The 16983-nt window shown below is 38.1% G+C and overlaps 1 protein-coding gene across 4 annotated transcripts in view; it reads right to left on the minus strand.

Moving 5' to 3' along the window:
- The window catches only part of thsd7ba (thrombospondin, type I, domain containing 7Ba), a 1034072-nt gene that overhangs the window by 69358 nt on the left and 947731 nt on the right, over positions 1 to 16983 (minus strand). For all 4 annotated transcript variants that reach the window (XM_069935130.1, XM_069935128.1, XM_069935129.1 and 1 more), the window contains one exon: positions 15407 to 15552. In XM_069935130.1, coding sequence (XP_069791231.1) covers positions 15407 to 15552 — 146 coding nt within the window. The remainder of the gene's footprint in view (positions 1 to 15406; positions 15553 to 16983) is intronic.

Raw genomic sequence — 16983 nt, forward strand, 5'->3', positions numbered from 1 at the left:
TGGGCTCCGGTTCATTGATCAAAACTTTGACCTTGGAATAGGCCTTAATTTAAGCCTACTGGCCAATACAGAAGGATTAAATGAGTCATCACACAAGTTCTTAAAAACTTGCATTGTTAAAACTGATTAGTTGTCGCATCTATAAAAAATGCAACTTACCCATGAAAACACACAATAAATGCTGGAGGAACTCAGCTGGTCTCGCAGCGTCCCTACCCATTTAGTGTCTTCTTTTAAAGATGTGTTAATATTAGCTATAATTTCCTCTTGATAATGAAAATCTAAATTTGCTACAACCAGATTTTACAAAATTACATAATTACATACAGACTGTGATCCTTAAGCCAATACTACTCCTTCATAGAAGCAACATTTTGTGACCAGAACTGCATGAGTCAATCATGATCCTGATTACTGATTCTTATTGATTCTTCTGGTGTCCCTCTACCTTTAGTAACCTTTGAATGTGTTACAAATCCCACTCTACAAATCTCTTTTTTTTTCTCCTTACGCAAAGGACAGAACTCCAACTAATTGTCTCATGTTACTTTTATGTTTGGGCTGTAAATTTGATGTCTGTGAATGAGCACAAATGACATGATTAAGAGATGGTGCAGATCGAACAAGTCTGGAGGATGTTACGTGACATGCCATCATCATAAATAATACAAAATAAAATCAATATTTTACATTACATTTCAAAATTACTCCAGGTCTCATCTTTTTTTAGTTTCCCATAACAATCTATTTAGACAATCAATATGAAATTGTCACCATGTCTGCTACTATTGTTGATCCATTATTCTTTGGCAGGAGGAGCTCTAACACAGATAAAAGTATCACTGACACCTTCACTCTTGCCCTGCCAAAACCCAACTGCAGTTGGTCTATGAGATCAGCAAATGAGATTGAACCTTTTGAATTACTCAACTCCTCTAAAAATGCTTGTATTTAGAAATTCAAAACTGAAGATCTGGAATTAAGAACTTTATTTGTTTTTGCTGAAAATCTGTTCATGACTCACATTCATGTATATTTAAACCAAGAAAAAGTTAATAATGTGTGATGGAGATTACATTTTGGATATAGTTAAGCCAATCTTGCATAACTTTATATTCACATTATGTGAAGCCTCCAAGATAGGTTATTTATCATCTTAGTTGTAAAGTCACATAAAGGTAGAGAACAGATACAGGTCCACCAACTCACAGAGTCTGGATGAATCAGCAAGCACCATTCTATTCATGCACGAGTCCTACCCTACCCAATCACTACCCAATCTCAGTCACTTTCTCATGAATTCTCTCTCCAAACTCCCACCTCCGTATTCTAATAGTCACCAAGAACTAAGATTAATTTACAGCGACCAATCTCACACAGTTCTGTAACCTGGGAGAAAATCAGAGCAAGTGGAAACCACCCACAAATTCACAGGGAGAATGTACAAACTCCACCCAGAGAGTATCTGAGGACAGATCTATTAGCTGCACCGTGTGCTGCCTCTATTGTTTATGAATAATTTGCAAAATAGCTTTTGTTTCCAAATTTATTTGTTGATCATTTATTACCTAAAATACATTGGTAATATTTTCTACTTGATATTTCCTGACTTTTACAGAAAAATACATTGTAGTTATAAAAGTTTTGCCCTAAATTGCTCCCATCTAATTGTCCAATGGAGTTCTGGTGCATTTTTACCAAGAAAATGAAGATTTCAGCAGGTAGGACAATGTGGGCATCATTGAGTCGTAGCTGAAAGAAAATCACAGCTGTGAGTTAAACATCCAAGGATGCATGATGCATCAAAAGGGTGAGCAGGTAGGTAGGGTAGGGTTGGTGGGGGTGGGAGGGAGTGGAGTTTCAGGGCTGTTTTTGTTGGGAAAAAAATTGAATTAGATTGTTGGAAAGAAGAGACACAAGATCAGAAAATGTAGAAGCTCTGTGAGAGTCGAGTTAAGAAACTGCAAGGGGAGAAAGACCTTGATGGGTGTAATATACAGGCATCCAAACAGTAGCCAGGAAGTGGCGTACAAATTACATGGGGCAATAGAAAAGGCATGTAAATAGTCGTGGGGGATTTCAATATGCAGTTTGATTGGGAAAATCAGATTGGCGCTTGATCCCAAGAGAAGGAATTTATAGAATGCCTGCAGGATGACTTTTGAGAGCAGCTTATGGTTGAGCTGTCTTAGGAAAAAGCAATTCTGGATTGGTTGCTGGGTAATGGACCAGATTTGATAAAGGTGCATAAGGTAAAGGAACCTTTTGGAGGCAGTGATCATAATATGATAGAATTTTAAGAAGGATAAACTAAAATCAGATGTATCAGTATTCTCGTGGAATAAAATGCACTCCAAAAGTATGAGAAAACTGGCCAAATTTGAAATAAGATCAGGAAGCGGATGATTGTAGAGCAGCAGTAGCTGAGGTTTTCAACCTTAATTCAGAAGGCTCAGGATAAATTCAGCCCAAGAAGTGTTTTCTAAAGGGAGGATGAGGCAATTGTGGCTGACAAGGGAAGTCAAAGGCAGCTTAAACCAAAAGAGCAAAATATAGCAAAAATAAGCTCAAGGACTGTGACCATTTTACAACCCATCAGAAAGCAACTAAAAAAGCACTGAGGAGAGAAAAGATTAAATACAAAGGTAAGCCAGCCAGTAAAACAAAAGAGGATATGAAAAAGCATTTCAAATATATAAAGAGCAAAACAGAGGTGAAGGTAGATAATAGGACCACTGAAAAATGACACTGGGGTGATAGCATTGGGGCACAAATAATTAGCAGAAAAACTCAAGAAATATTTTGCGTCAGTTTTTACCATGGAAGATGCCAGCAGTATGCCAGAAGTTTGAGAGTGTCAAGGGATAGAAGTGGGTGTAGTAGACATTAAAGAGGAGAAGGTGCAGGGAAAGATGAAAAATCTGAAAATAGATAAATCAACTGGACCAGATGGACTAAAGTGAAACACAAAAGTCTGCAGGTGCTGTGATTTTAGTAAACACACAGAAATGCTGGACGAACTCAACAAGTCTCGCAGCATCCACAGGAGGTAAAGATGTATTACTGATGTTTCAGACCTGAGCCCTTCTTTAATGTATTGACAACACCACAGGGTTCTTAGAAAGGTAACTGGAAAAAAATTGTGAACTAGTAGTGATTTTTCAGGAATAACTAGATTCTGGAATGGTTCCAGAGGATTGGAAAATTGCAAATATCACCCCACTCCCCAGCTTTATCCCCGTAACCCTTGATCCCCTGACTAATCAAATACCTGTCAATCTCTGTCTTAAATATAACTTCCACAGCTGCCTGTGGCAACAATTTCCAGTCTCATGACCCTCCGACTAAAGAAAAATTTCCACATCTCTGTTTCAAATTGATGCCCCTATTAATCTGAAATTGTGCCCTCTTGTCCTAGAGGCAAAAGATAGGAAATGATAAGCCAATTAATTTTAGTGTATAGAGTGCCCAATTATTAGGCAGGTCAAGCAGGACTTCAAAAGTAAAATGCTGTTGTTGAAGTTCCCTTAGCTCTGCTTCAAATGAAGACTGAAGTGGAAAGGACAATTGCAGCTAGAAAAGCATTCCAACTTCACTTTTTGAAATCATAGAATTGCACTGGGTAGAAAATAAATAAGGTACAATACCAACTGGTCACAAGATCACAAGATAAAAGGGCAAAAATAGACCCATTGGCCATCAAGTCTTCACCATTCAAATGATGAGCTGATCCACCCTCTCACTTAATACATTCACCAGCTTTCTCCCCATAACCCTTGATGCCCTGACTAATTAAATAGCTGTCACTCTGTCTTAAATACCACCAATGACCTTGCTTCCACAGCCACTTGTGCTAACAATTTCCACAGTCTCGTGACCTTCTGACTAAAGAAAGTTTTCTACATTGTGGCAGGTTATGTTGTGTTTGTATTGCATAGAGATAATTTTTTGGGAGATAAATTGGGGCAAGTTTTTTAGTGTAGCTCACAGACAAACACTTAAAAACAAATCTCATTTAACATACTGGAGCTCTGCTCAAGCCAGACAGGGTGGCTCCTGGAGGCCTTTGCAAAAATTTTGGGGAGTGCCCAAGAGACTTCACTAATGGATTGTTGTTTTGAAAAGCAACAGATGAAAGAGATCGGAAGAGTAGTTTGGAGCCACAGGCTGTCTGGGAGTACAGCTTGCTGTTCTAAGAGGGTCATGTGGTTTTGAAAGCAGAGAGAGTCAAACTGGTGTTTTTTTTCTTTGAGAGAGAGAGAGAGAGAGAGAGATCAGTTCTGCAGTGGTGCAGTTCAGCAGCAGCTGGGACTGGAACATGACAATCTGGCAAGCTTGTGGAAAACCCCATTTTGCAGATGAGTTGTGAGTTGTTAGTTCAGCCTGGTCAAAGCCCTTGTGGTCCATAGAAGAGGAGAGGACTGGCTGCTTAATGTTTCACTTGAAATAAGAGAAACAAAACGGAACTCTGTGATGATCTGAAAGAAAGAGGTTATCATCTGGAAAACCCCTGATGGGGAAAGTTTCTTTGGCAAGATACTGATATGGCTGATTAAAAGGGATCAGTTTGTGTCCAGGATCGACAAATCTCTCTCTGAAAACTGACAAGAACCTTCCTATTTATTTTTCAAGCACCAAAGCCTGGTGAACTTCATAAATGGAAAATTTTGTGCACAGTATAAGAATTGCCTGCAACCAGTGAACCTGGAGGAATGAGAAGTGAGATTGGACTCTGAATGAAATAACTTTTCTAAACTTACACACTTTACATACAGGTACGCTTAGAATTAGAAGAGGGTTAAGTTAGGTTAGTTAATAGAAATAAATTAAAGTGTGATTCTGTTTTCATGTTTAAAGATAATTAAAAGCATCTTTTGTCTTAATGAATATCTATTGCTGCTAGGTTTTGGGATCATCTGGGCTCGTAATAACAACTCTGTTTCAAATTGACACCCTATTATCCTGAAATTGTCCCCTCTTGTCCCAGACTCTCTGTCCATGGGAAACATCCTTGCCACATCTACTCTGTCCAAGTCTTTCAGCATTCAAAATGTCTCTATGAAGTCCCCCCTCGTCATCAAGAAGTACAGTCCAAGAGCCAACAAATGTTCCTCATATACTGACCCTTTCAGTCCTGGTATCATTCCAGTAAATCTTCTCTGAACCTTCTCCAAATTCAGCATGCCTTTTCTCACATAGGCACCAACACTGTACACTGTACTCCAAGTGAGGTCTCACTAGTACTTTAAAGAGTCTCAACGTTACATCCCAGCTTGTATATGTCATTCCTCTTGAAATTAATGCCAACAATGCAGTCACCTTCCTCAAGATTCAATTTATTGTCATAGTAATAAAACAGTGTCATATTACATAAAATGTATTTTTGCCTACTGCAAGGCAGTGAGATTTGCCACTGGCAGGAATTGCCTAATTGCCTCTTACAGTCAGGCTTACAGTTAATTAATCTTCATCACTGACTCAACCTGGAGGTTAACCTTCAGGGTGTCCTGCATGAGGACTCCCAAGTCCCTTTGCATCTCAGAATTCTGAATTTTTCCCGTACCTAAATAATAGTCTATCCATCTATTTCTTCCACAAAGTGCATGACCATATACCATAAAATCTCTGGTTACAGTAATGTTACATCTATGCTACAATCTCTATATTTTGGATTATAACAGCAATTATGCAGGTGAAAAACAATCATTATTTGGAGCTGAAACAAGAAGTTCACCATGTTTTGCAAACCAGGATGCCATTCTCAACTAATCCCATCCACCTGCAAGATGGGCCATATCCTGCTCTTCCTCATTGACACACAGGACACAGCAGATGCTGGAATCCAATACCAAGCACAATCTGCTGGAGAAAAAGAATGGTCGATGTTTCAGGCTGGAGCCCTTTACTGGAGCAGGGAATATGGAGAATGGAAGTCAGCTTAAAGTCTAGCCATTCTTCTCCACATCCCCAATCTCGATGAAGGGCTCTAGCCTGAAATATTGGCCATATTTGTTGTTTTGACCCAGTGATGTTATTTTGACCCACTGAGGTCATCCAGCAGACTGTGTTTAACTTTCCTTCTTGTTAATGTCTGTCTAAATGCCCCTTAAATGTTGCTATCAGGAAGGAATAGGAGGTGATCGAAGTCTGTTCTCCGTTTCGTTGGAAAAAAATCCAACATCTTCACTGAGAAACTTTTTTTAAAAATTGAGTACACAGTTGCTAGTGATAACAGTAAAGGGAAATCCTCCTAACTTCTCATTCCATTCCATTCCATTCCATCAATCCATTCCATTCTCCACTTGAGAATATGGGACCCACATTTGGCTCATTCCCCACCTCAGAACCCACAGAGGTTGAGCGAAGCAAATCATCTGAGGGACTTTTTGAGACTTCCTCTTTTTAACACAGATTATAGCCCAACTGGCTTGTGTAATCATTTTGTTTTTGTCATCTAATCATCAATCCTCATTATGCTCCTCACTTTTCTCAAAGTGCAAGATTCAAATGCAGGAATGAGATTTGTCCAATTCTCTATGAAGTTATTATATGATTCTGTGAGTGGATCATGGTAAACTTTAAATCCTTGGAGCTTTCCTGCCTTAGATCTATTCTGAAATCAATGGATTATTATGAGTACATAGAACAGTACTGCACATCACAGCATTTCCATTAAGTCACCTCTCATTCTGTCACTCCAAAGAGAAAAACCCTAGCTCACTCAACCTTCCCTCATATGACTTGTGCTCTAATCCTTGCAGAATTCTGGTGAAATCCTGTACAGCTTTAGCATCCTAGTACAATCTCTAAACCTTCCACATTCTATTTGGTAAGGAAATCAAGGGATTTACATTTTTAAATTTAAACACGCAGCATGGTAACAGGCCATTTCAGCCCACGAGTCCATGCCACCAAATTTACATCCCATTAACCTACACTTCAGGTATATTTTGAAATGTGGGATAAAACCGGAGTCCCTGGGGAAAACCCATGCAGACGCAGGGAGGACGTACAAACTCCTCTCTGAGTGCGGGGGATTCGAACCCTGGTCCGGTCCTGATTGCTGGCACTGTGAAGGTGTTGCGGTAACCACTACACCAATCATGAAGGTAAAGGAGGTCAATGGAGGGTTTTTTTGACAGATGGAATGTTTATGATAATAAGCTATAACCTAATTGAATGGAGGCATAATCATGAGGTAGAAATATCCTACATAGCTTCTCATTTTTTTTTAATTTTAATGATACAGCTTGGTGGAAGACCCTACCAGCCCATGAAAATTATGCCACATAATTACATTCAATGAACCTACCACATTAAGTTTTGGTGGGTGGGAGAAACCTCGAGCACCTGGAGAAAACCTACAAAGGTCACAGAGTGAACGTACAAACACCTTATAGACCCTTCGGATTTGAATCTGGGTTGCTGGTGCTACATTTTGTCACCCTAACCATTACCCTGGACAGCAGAACATTGTGGGCTGAAGGGTCCATACTGTGTTGTACTATTATGTGTTCCTAATATGTTGTTTGGCACTTGTTATCCCTCATGATAAAACCTTACAGCATTTTACTGTTAAATATGCTATATATGTATTAATTTATGTTAATTGGTAACAACAGAGCTAAGGACTTGTGAAGGGTGTAGGGATACAATTATGACAACTTGGGCAGGTTGCAGTCACAATTTCAGAAAGGTTCCTGAAAGACGCCAGTGGCTTACAAGTTAATTGCCCCTGTCACCTTGACTGCCACTAGTAAAACACAGGCCATTGCAGATTGAGTACTAAGGTCTACAATTTACAGCTTGAGTCGATGAGAACTTATCTCCTAAGCCTTATTCTCCTCAGGCACTGCATTTCAAGAAGACAGATAATTTGTTCTCAGCTAGAATTATACTGCTTCTTCCACCATCCTTTCGATGTTGCTGTCATAGTTATTAATGCTTCTCTAACAAACAACCCTGCAATGAGAGTGTGGGCTGTTCTCTACACAAGGCACTAAGGCTGGTTCAAATACAATTTGATACTTTCAGGTTCAGGAAAAGAAAGGTTAACTGGGCTCATCACAAGGCCATTCAACGCAGACTGACTCCTTTTCTGCACTATTTCTAGAATGTGAAATGGCGTAGTTACCTCTAGTTATATGTGGCACATAACCTGTTGTACTGAAGCAACTTGTTTCAGTGATCGTAATTCCACCACCCCATATCAAAATTACAAGAGATAACTATGCACCAAAGTGATTATTTTTGATAAGTGTATAAGTTGATGGACTGTACTTCAAACTCCCAACATTGGGAACTATATGATTTAAATCACCAGGCATCGTCTTTTGATAATTTGGCTGCATTTATCATGAAATTTGCCCACCAAACCTTCAAAACACAATGGTTTCTGAGAGCATAGAACAATACTGCACAGTACAGGCCCTTTGGCCCTCAGTGTTATGGTGACCAGTATATCCCTTCCAATAAATAAAAGTACTAAAAGTACTAAACCCTCCCTATCCCATAACCCTCTATGTTTTTCCCATCCATGTCTCTTAAATATGCCCTAATCTTTCAGCTTCAACTACCATCCCCAGAAAGGCATTTCAGGCTCCCACAACCTGTGTGTAAAAAAACTTATGTTTTTATGTGTAAAAAACCCCTGATGTCTCCCCTAAACTTCCCTCCCTTAACTTTGTACACATGTTCTCTGATGTTTGCTGATCCTGCCCTAGGAAACAGTTGTTGGCTGTCCACCCTATCTATGCCTCCTGTAGCTCTCATCCTTCTATGTTACAAAGAGAAAAGTCACAGCTTTACTATCCTTGCCTCATATGATTTGTTTCCCAATCCAGGCATCTTCCTGGTAAATCTTCTCTGCACCCACTCCATAGCTTCCACATCCTTCCTATTTTGAGGTGACCAGAAATGAACACAATAAATGTGGTTTTACCAAAGATTTGTAGAGTTGTAACATGACCTCTCTACTGAATTCAATCCCCTGTTAATGAATCCCAGCATCCCTTAGGCCTTCTCCTATCAACCTGTGCTGCGACCTTGAGGGATGTATGGATTTGCACCCCAAGGTTCCTTTGTTCATCCACACTCTTAAGTAACCAACCAATAACCCTGTACTTAGCTTTCTAGTTAGTCTTTCCAAAATGCATCACCTCACACTTATCCGAATTGAAATTCATCTGCCATTTTTCTGCCCAATTCTGCATCCTGTCTATATCCTCTTGTAATCTTTGACAACCTTCAGCTCCATTCACATATCCACATTTCCCCAACCTTCGTGTCATCCACAAACTTACCACCTCTTCATCCAGGTCATTTATAAAAATCCAAAGAGCAGGAGTCCAAGAACCTATCCCTGCAGCACTCCAATAATCACCAACCTCCAGGCAGAATACTTTCCTTCCACTACTACTCTCTACTTTCTTCCAACAAGCCAATTTTAATCCATATAGGTAATTTTCCACTGATTCCATGACTCTTGACTTTCTGGTAGAGTCTCTCATGCTTTGTCAAATGCCTTGCTAAAGTCCATGTAGAACACATCTACCACTCTACCCAAAAAACTTAATAATACTCATAGGCATAACCTTCCCTTCACAAAGCCATGTTGATTATCCTCGAATAGACTGTACTTCTCCATATATTCATAGATCCTATCCTTAAGGATCCTCTGCATAGGTTTACTCATCTCTGACATAAGACTCTATAATTTCCAGGATTCTCCCTATTACCTTTTTTAAACTAGGGGATTACATTTGACATTTTCCAATCTTCCGGCACCTCCCCCCTGTGGAAGAAGAAGATTCAAAGATCATAGCTACTGCCCAGTTATCTCTTCTCTCACTTCCCACAGCAGCCTGGGTATATTGTGTCTGGCCCGGAGACTTAGCAATCTTGATGTTTTTAAGAAAATCCACTTTCTTAATCTCCACATTTTATGGTTTCATTTTAGTTACCCACTTTAATGGGTTTTTGAAATTAAATAAACCTTTTGTTTTAAAAAGAAGTCACTTTTGACATGTTCCAGATCTACAAGATGCCATCGCTACCTTTGCCTCCAAGCCTGATGTTCGTTTTTATAAATCCTTTCTCATGAATGCCCATTCATGGTCTGGAATGTGACCAGATGTTTTTTTAAAAAAAAACTGTGGCTCACTTGCCCATCTTGCAGAGGAATTAAGATCAAAAGTAACATTCTAATTCTGATGATATAACTAAATGAAGCCTTTGGCTCAATATTCGAAGCCATTATGGTAGCTTGATGGAATATCTTCTCATTCTCTGCAGTGGTCAAAAGTTTGATTGTTATGTTGGTCATACACTTATGTATAAGTAAGTGTAGTAAATTGAAGACAGGAACAGAAAATTATCCTGGGACTGAAAGATGTGTGCACAAATTAACTCTTTTCCATGTCATACATTGCTTTGTATTAACATAGAAAGACACAAAAGAATGCTTCCTAAAACCATGAATGTTTTAATTGTGTGCATTTTGAAGTCGATTCAACATTGGCAAATTGAATAGCTTCATGCGGGCGTGACATTCAAGATTAAAAAAGCAATTGCAATAAAGAAATTGTATTTTTTACAGTATTGTATGGTTGACGAAAGTACAAATCCCAAATTAAATAAATTTAATTTCCTGCAGCTAATAATATTTATCAACCTATCTCTTGCATAAGCTTTCTATAAGTTAATTTCAAAAATGAAACCTATTTAGCTCTGTGACATATTTATTACAGACAGATAAGAAGTACAAGAGTGTATAAAATAACTAAGTACAAGTATTGGGCTACTGACTTAACACATAATATCCCATTTCTTGTCAATTATACAGATATGAAACCAGAAATTGGATTTTCATCCACCTACTCTTCTTGCAAACTTTGGTTCTTTGCAAGCCAAATTATCACCTTACACTAACAACCAATTAGCCAGAGATGAAAATGTAACACGTTAGCCTTGATGTCTTTTGAGATTAAAGCATTATGAACTTAAGCTCTATAATACCTAACTGTCAAAGCTAAATGCAGACAGTGGGTGAAATATGTCCTCTTCTCGGAAAGTACCACATGTACCAATGCACAGAAAACAAATCTTGTAAAACCCCACTTCTCCTGCACAGTCAAAAACAACCACACCCCTGCCACCTCCTTCTCAAGTAGCACACTTTAAGGATACAAGAGCAGAGGAAATATTAATTAACACTTAAATCTTCTTCAAAAACTTGCATGCCTCTTTCAGGCAAATGAAATGAAAATCTAACCAAATTTTCCATTAATCATCCAGAAGTATACCTTTTACATTAAGTTTTTGTTCTGTCAAAATGAGAGAAATGAGACAAGCAGATACATTTAAAGTGCATGCTGTCCTAAGACAGTTTGTGATTTTAAATGTGGTGAAGCATTTTCTCACCGTGTCAAAACAAGATAACTATAATTTATAGGGTAGCACTTCCTGTTCAAATAGGTAGTGACGTATTTATGCTAACCATTATTATCAAAAAGAATCAAAAGTGAAGATGTTGTAATTATTTTTCTTAAAAAAGGTTATAGTAAATAAATCTTCTTTATCTGAATTAAAAGTTTAGGTGTTATTTGTATTTGATAATATGCCTCAGACAATTATTTGAAAATACTCCTTAGCCATTCATTGAGCATTGAGCCTTACCTATAGTATTATCCTCAATACACTTGACTGAACAAAATTCTCACCCACAATGCCCCAGGACTTTATCTACAGACACAGTTCCAAGATGAGTGCTGTTGTTACTAAACTCCTATGTTGTCATTTTTTTCAACCCTTCCATTGTCTCTAACTTACTGAGCTGACATGCCTTTGCACATCTTATGAAGCAAGGATTACTGAGCTAGGACATCTTCTTTTGGAGTGATGGAGGATGAGAAGTGACTTAATATTGGTATATAAATAAGATTACGAGAGCCAGTCAGACCTGTGCGACAATAGCAAATAGCAGGTGATATCTGTTTAAGATGAGTGAAGGAAGTCAGAAGTTGGCCTTTTTTGCACAGAGAGTGGAGGGTACCTGGAATGCATTGTTTGGGGTTTTGGTGAAGACTGGTACAAGACAATCATTTTAAAAGACTCTTAGAATGGCACATTAAGAAAAAGAGAGGGTTATGCATGTAAGGTTGTAAATGGTTAGCTTGAATTAGATTAGATTAGGTTTGTGGCCCAAAGAGCCTTCACGATGCTGTACTGCGTTCTGTGAATGTCTCAAAATTCTCTAAATACAAAGACTGAATTCATTGTCTTTGGTTCCTATTAGATATTTTTTTTCCACCTAGCTATCAATTCCATTTCTTTCTGGGATTATCAAAGGATGAATTACACAAATAGAAAATGTTGAGGTTAAAATGGCCAAAGAAAGTGTCAAATGTAACTTCAACACCATCAAGATCACTTGATTCCACCCCCAGATTATTGCTGAACTTCAAGCCTGCCTTGGCATATATGTGACAGAAATTTCAATCATAACCCTGAATGATTTAATTAACCCTGAATTTAATTATCCAGTATTCTCCTTGCTAGCCTTCAACCTACATAAACGAGCATTCCACCTCAAATCATTTTTCTTGCCTCTCATTTAAAATTCTCATTCTCTACCATCTACACAAGAACCATAATTGTTTCCAACAAAATTATCTTCCACAGCTTCTCAACCTAGCCACTTTTTATCCTTGGTGGTTTAAACTTCCTGGGATATGTGAAGATTCTTAAACTTGGTTGCTTTTGCAGGAACAGTGAAAACAAACACACATCAAGGATAATGGGCATACACTTACTAATGCAATTAATGTGATAAATAATTGAGTAAAGAATGTTGTCATGAACTTCCATTGGCTCTATCCCACTGCACAGATCCTTGTTGACTGCAACTTCAAGACATCATGCTCTGCTCACATCTGATTTTGAATATCTCAACCAAATTTGAACTATCTTAGTTCTTAGTTCTTGTGGTTTCCTGATGCTATTTGTTCAGCTAGAGGCAGGACTTTCAGCTCCCTGTGACTTGCACTTCAGAATTTCCTTCCTGATGTTCACCACCACATCTGTCTTTCTATTTTCCTTCAAGACTATTTAAAAACTAACCTTCATAACAACAGCAATGCCTATGGCTCAGTCAAATTTTATTGGATAATGTTTCTTTGAGGCACTTTTATCTTAAAGGTATCGAATGAATGCAAGTTGTTGTCTTTTTAATCTTGCTGTGCAGATCATCCTATACTTACAGAGAAGTGAGATGAGATATGCTGGATATGAAGTCCAGATGTATGAGCTTTTTAAATGCAGATTTTTGTCAGAACTTACCTTTTGGTTTCTTGCAGACAAAATTAACAAAGCACCTAGCTGATTAGCAGATGCAAAGTCTCTATAATAAAAAGCCAAATACAGACAAGGAAAGGAGAAAGGGAGAGGTGTAATTTGCCAGCAGTACAGGGGGGAAGTGACGGATAGTGGCGAGGGTGTCATGGATCAGAAGAGAGATTATGTTAGGGGAAGAAGATCACAGTTGTGGTGAGGAGTTGAGGGAGATGGGCTTTGGGATTTGTCAAGATTATTATCAAGACAGTGGGAATATTATGTCTGGGTGAGAGGAAAAAACATGATTTGATTAAATAGACAATGATTGGAGGGGAGAGTGTGAGATTGGAAGAGAATTTTATGGGATTCAACAGTTGGAAGTTGGAACTGGTTAATGCTTATAGGCCTAGGAAGGGGGAATGCTTGTGATTCCTGTACCCCATAAGTAATATCATGAAGGTATGTGATGGATCTGGACCTTTTCTTTTATTTCTGTGTTTCCAATGTTTATGAAACACAACAAAATAATGAAGGAGGAGCAGTTTGTTGAAATGGAGTCAATATGGCCTTCAATGTTTTTTTTCTTCCTTTTGTATTGACTGTTTCTTACCAGTCTATGTGATCTGTGACATCACCTTATTGGATGTTATATGAAAGTGGCCTTCCAGTTGCTTAACCAAATGTCCAGCTTCAATGCTTATGTTGTTGACAGTGAACACTGACCATGAAAACATTTAAGCATGAGGTAAAAGCCCAATTTGGCTTTTTCCTGTACTTCACGTTTCTGTTAGTGTGTGTGTGTGTGTGTGTGTGTGTGTGTGTGTGTGTGTGTGTGTGTGTGTGTGTGTGTGTGTGTGTGTGTGTGTGTGTGTGTGTGTGTGTGTGTGTGTGTGTGAGAGAGAGAGAGAAAATTGGTTTCAATAAAAAATGAAATCATGTCAGTAATACATTCTCACTTCCTTTTGTAATATTCCTGCCCAATTTCTCAAGTTATTTTCTCATGTTGTGGTCAATTATTTATCTGAAGCCTGAAAAACAACTGCTCATTCAAGAAGCTATTTTATATCTCAGTACAGTACCTATGTTACAACAGTTTATAGTAAGAGTCTTCATAGGTCAAAATTAAATTTGGCTCTGAAGACCATAACCTTTTGCAGTTTTTTTCATGCTCAGATTCCACAATCTCCTTCAACACCTCACCACAACGATGATCTTCTTCCCCTGACATAATCTCTCTTCTGATCCATGACACTCTCACCACTACCCCTCTCTTCTCCCCTGTACTGCTGGCAAATTACACCTCTTCCTTTGTCCTTTGTAGTGAGGAAGCTTTCGACTGGTTTGATATCATTTTATGAGTTGGCTTGGGATATTTTATTAATTGCAAAGTCCTATTGTATAATAGCAGACAACATATTTCAGCAGATTACAAGTTGTTTTTGATTTTGGCCCAGGGATCTGGCACTGATCTGAGTCATTCCTAATTTGAATTTGTGCTGAGTATATATTTTAATTAATTAAAATAAGAATATTCAGGTAAGGAATGACTCATAGGTTTTTCCATAAGTCATGCTACAAAATTAAAAAAAAAACACACAATTTGTAATCTGGTGAAATATGTTGAGTGCTATTTTAATTTTTTTTTAAATAACCCTAACAAGATGCAGAACAGAAGTAAACTCTTAAGCTCCAGACTGCATCTCACTGCCTAGTCTGTTTCTTCCCTTTGTCCTTGCATCAATCTTGCATCTATTTTTCGCACAACCTTCCTGTAAAGATGTACCAGATCAGGCTGGACATTTCCTTCCCACTCATTGCAGATGTTGCTTGATCCATTGAGTTTCTCCAGCAGTTTGATTTTGACAGGCCATGTCTGAAGTTCAAAAACTTGCAATGCAGGGAAAGGGTCAGATTTTACGTTGTTGTAAGGAAAGAGAAAACTTAAATTAGGAAATCAACAATCACTGAATTTTCTCAACAGAAACTATTGCTTTGATTAAAGTTACACTGAAATAGATCATATTAAGAAAGTTTAATATTGATAAATTAAACAGTGGTAAAATGATTAACCTACCTTAATTTTGCATGCAGACCATTCATCGAAGACCCAGCTATAACATGGCTTTACAAGGCAAGGTCGATATTGAGCTAGATGGGAAGAGCAGGGCCTTCCTTCCCCATGTGCCTTTTGTAGCACATGCCTAGTGCGTTTCATTTGGCCTAAAAAAGAATGATTTTCATACTAAACAATCTACCACTGTTGAAAAGAAACAGTGCAGTGAATTTTGAAATCTTGCAATGGAATTGGAATACTTTTGTAACAATTCTGTGCATATTTGCATGTTCAATGCATGTGATTATGAGAAAATATATTACAATGAGCATGAACGGCATCCAGCACTTCAACATGCATTTCTTGCTAATAGATTGGATTACAGTTTTGTAGTGCAAAATATTTGTCACGTTAACTTACTGCATTTTACTGGATCTTCAGAAAATTCAAGTGGAAGATCAATATTGGACAAACACTTACACTGGCAATGTACCAGCTTCTGACTTTGCAGAGGATGACAGCATTGACTAAATTTCAAGCAACTTCCACACAGAATAACATTTCCAAAATGTGCAGATGACACAAATTTTGGGATTAACATTAAATAGTCCAGCACAGGAACAGGCCCTTCAATGCATGATATCTGCATTAAACGCTTTGCTGCTTGCACATGATGCCTTGGATTTTCGTGTGTCTATCTAGAGACCACTTAATTGTCATGATTATATCTGCTTCCACCACAACCCCATACTGTTCTTTCAGACACTTATCACTCTCTGTAAAAGACTTGCCCTATGCATTTCCTTTAAACTTCACCCACCTTTATATTAATGCATGTATTCTAATATAATCCTTGTTTACCCTGGACAAAAGGTTCTGATTACCTACCTATCTAGGCCTCCATTATTTTATTAGCTGCGACCAGGTCTCCTTTGAGCCTCTGAAGATCCAGCAAAAACAACCTAAGTTTGTTCAACTCTCCACCTTGCTCATACAATCTAATCTCCTAAATCCTTCCTGTAATGGGGTGAAAAGGTTCATAGCACACACCAGGAGGACAGAAGTAGGCTGGTGGAATAAGCAGATACATGGCGGGGCGAATGGCAGGAATATTAGTGTTTAATCAGAAAGATGTGCAGCAATATAGACAGAATCATAGAATGTTGCAATTCCAATGAAACTACAATATAATTGTAGTTTTCAAAAAGTAACTGAATAAATATTCAAAAGGAAAGGAATTGTAAGTCGATGAAAAACAGTGGGAAGTAGGACAGACTGCATTGCACTACAAAGAGCTGAAGTGCATTCAATGGCCTGAACATTTGTTTTCTCTGCTACAGCAATTCAACAAGTCTTCATTCTGTCCTTACAGCTCTCTTAAGTATTAGCAACAAATGCAAAATATTGTATTATTCTTAAAATCTTCAATGAAAGCACAGGTTGTCGGAAATAGCTGGTTCGGAAGCATGGGAAGTAAATGGAATTAATATAATCTGATATTTTGTCTTTTCTTTGAATTATAAGTATCCCTATGCAAGTTGGAGATTAATAAGATTGTGAATTTAAAGACAAAAACTACTGAACTTCAATTATCAGTA

Source organism: Narcine bancroftii, chromosome 4 (assembly GCF_036971445.1).
Source record: "Narcine bancroftii isolate sNarBan1 chromosome 4, sNarBan1.hap1, whole genome shotgun sequence".
NCBI classification, from domain to species: domain Eukaryota; kingdom Metazoa; phylum Chordata; class Chondrichthyes; order Torpediniformes; family Narcinidae; genus Narcine; species Narcine bancroftii.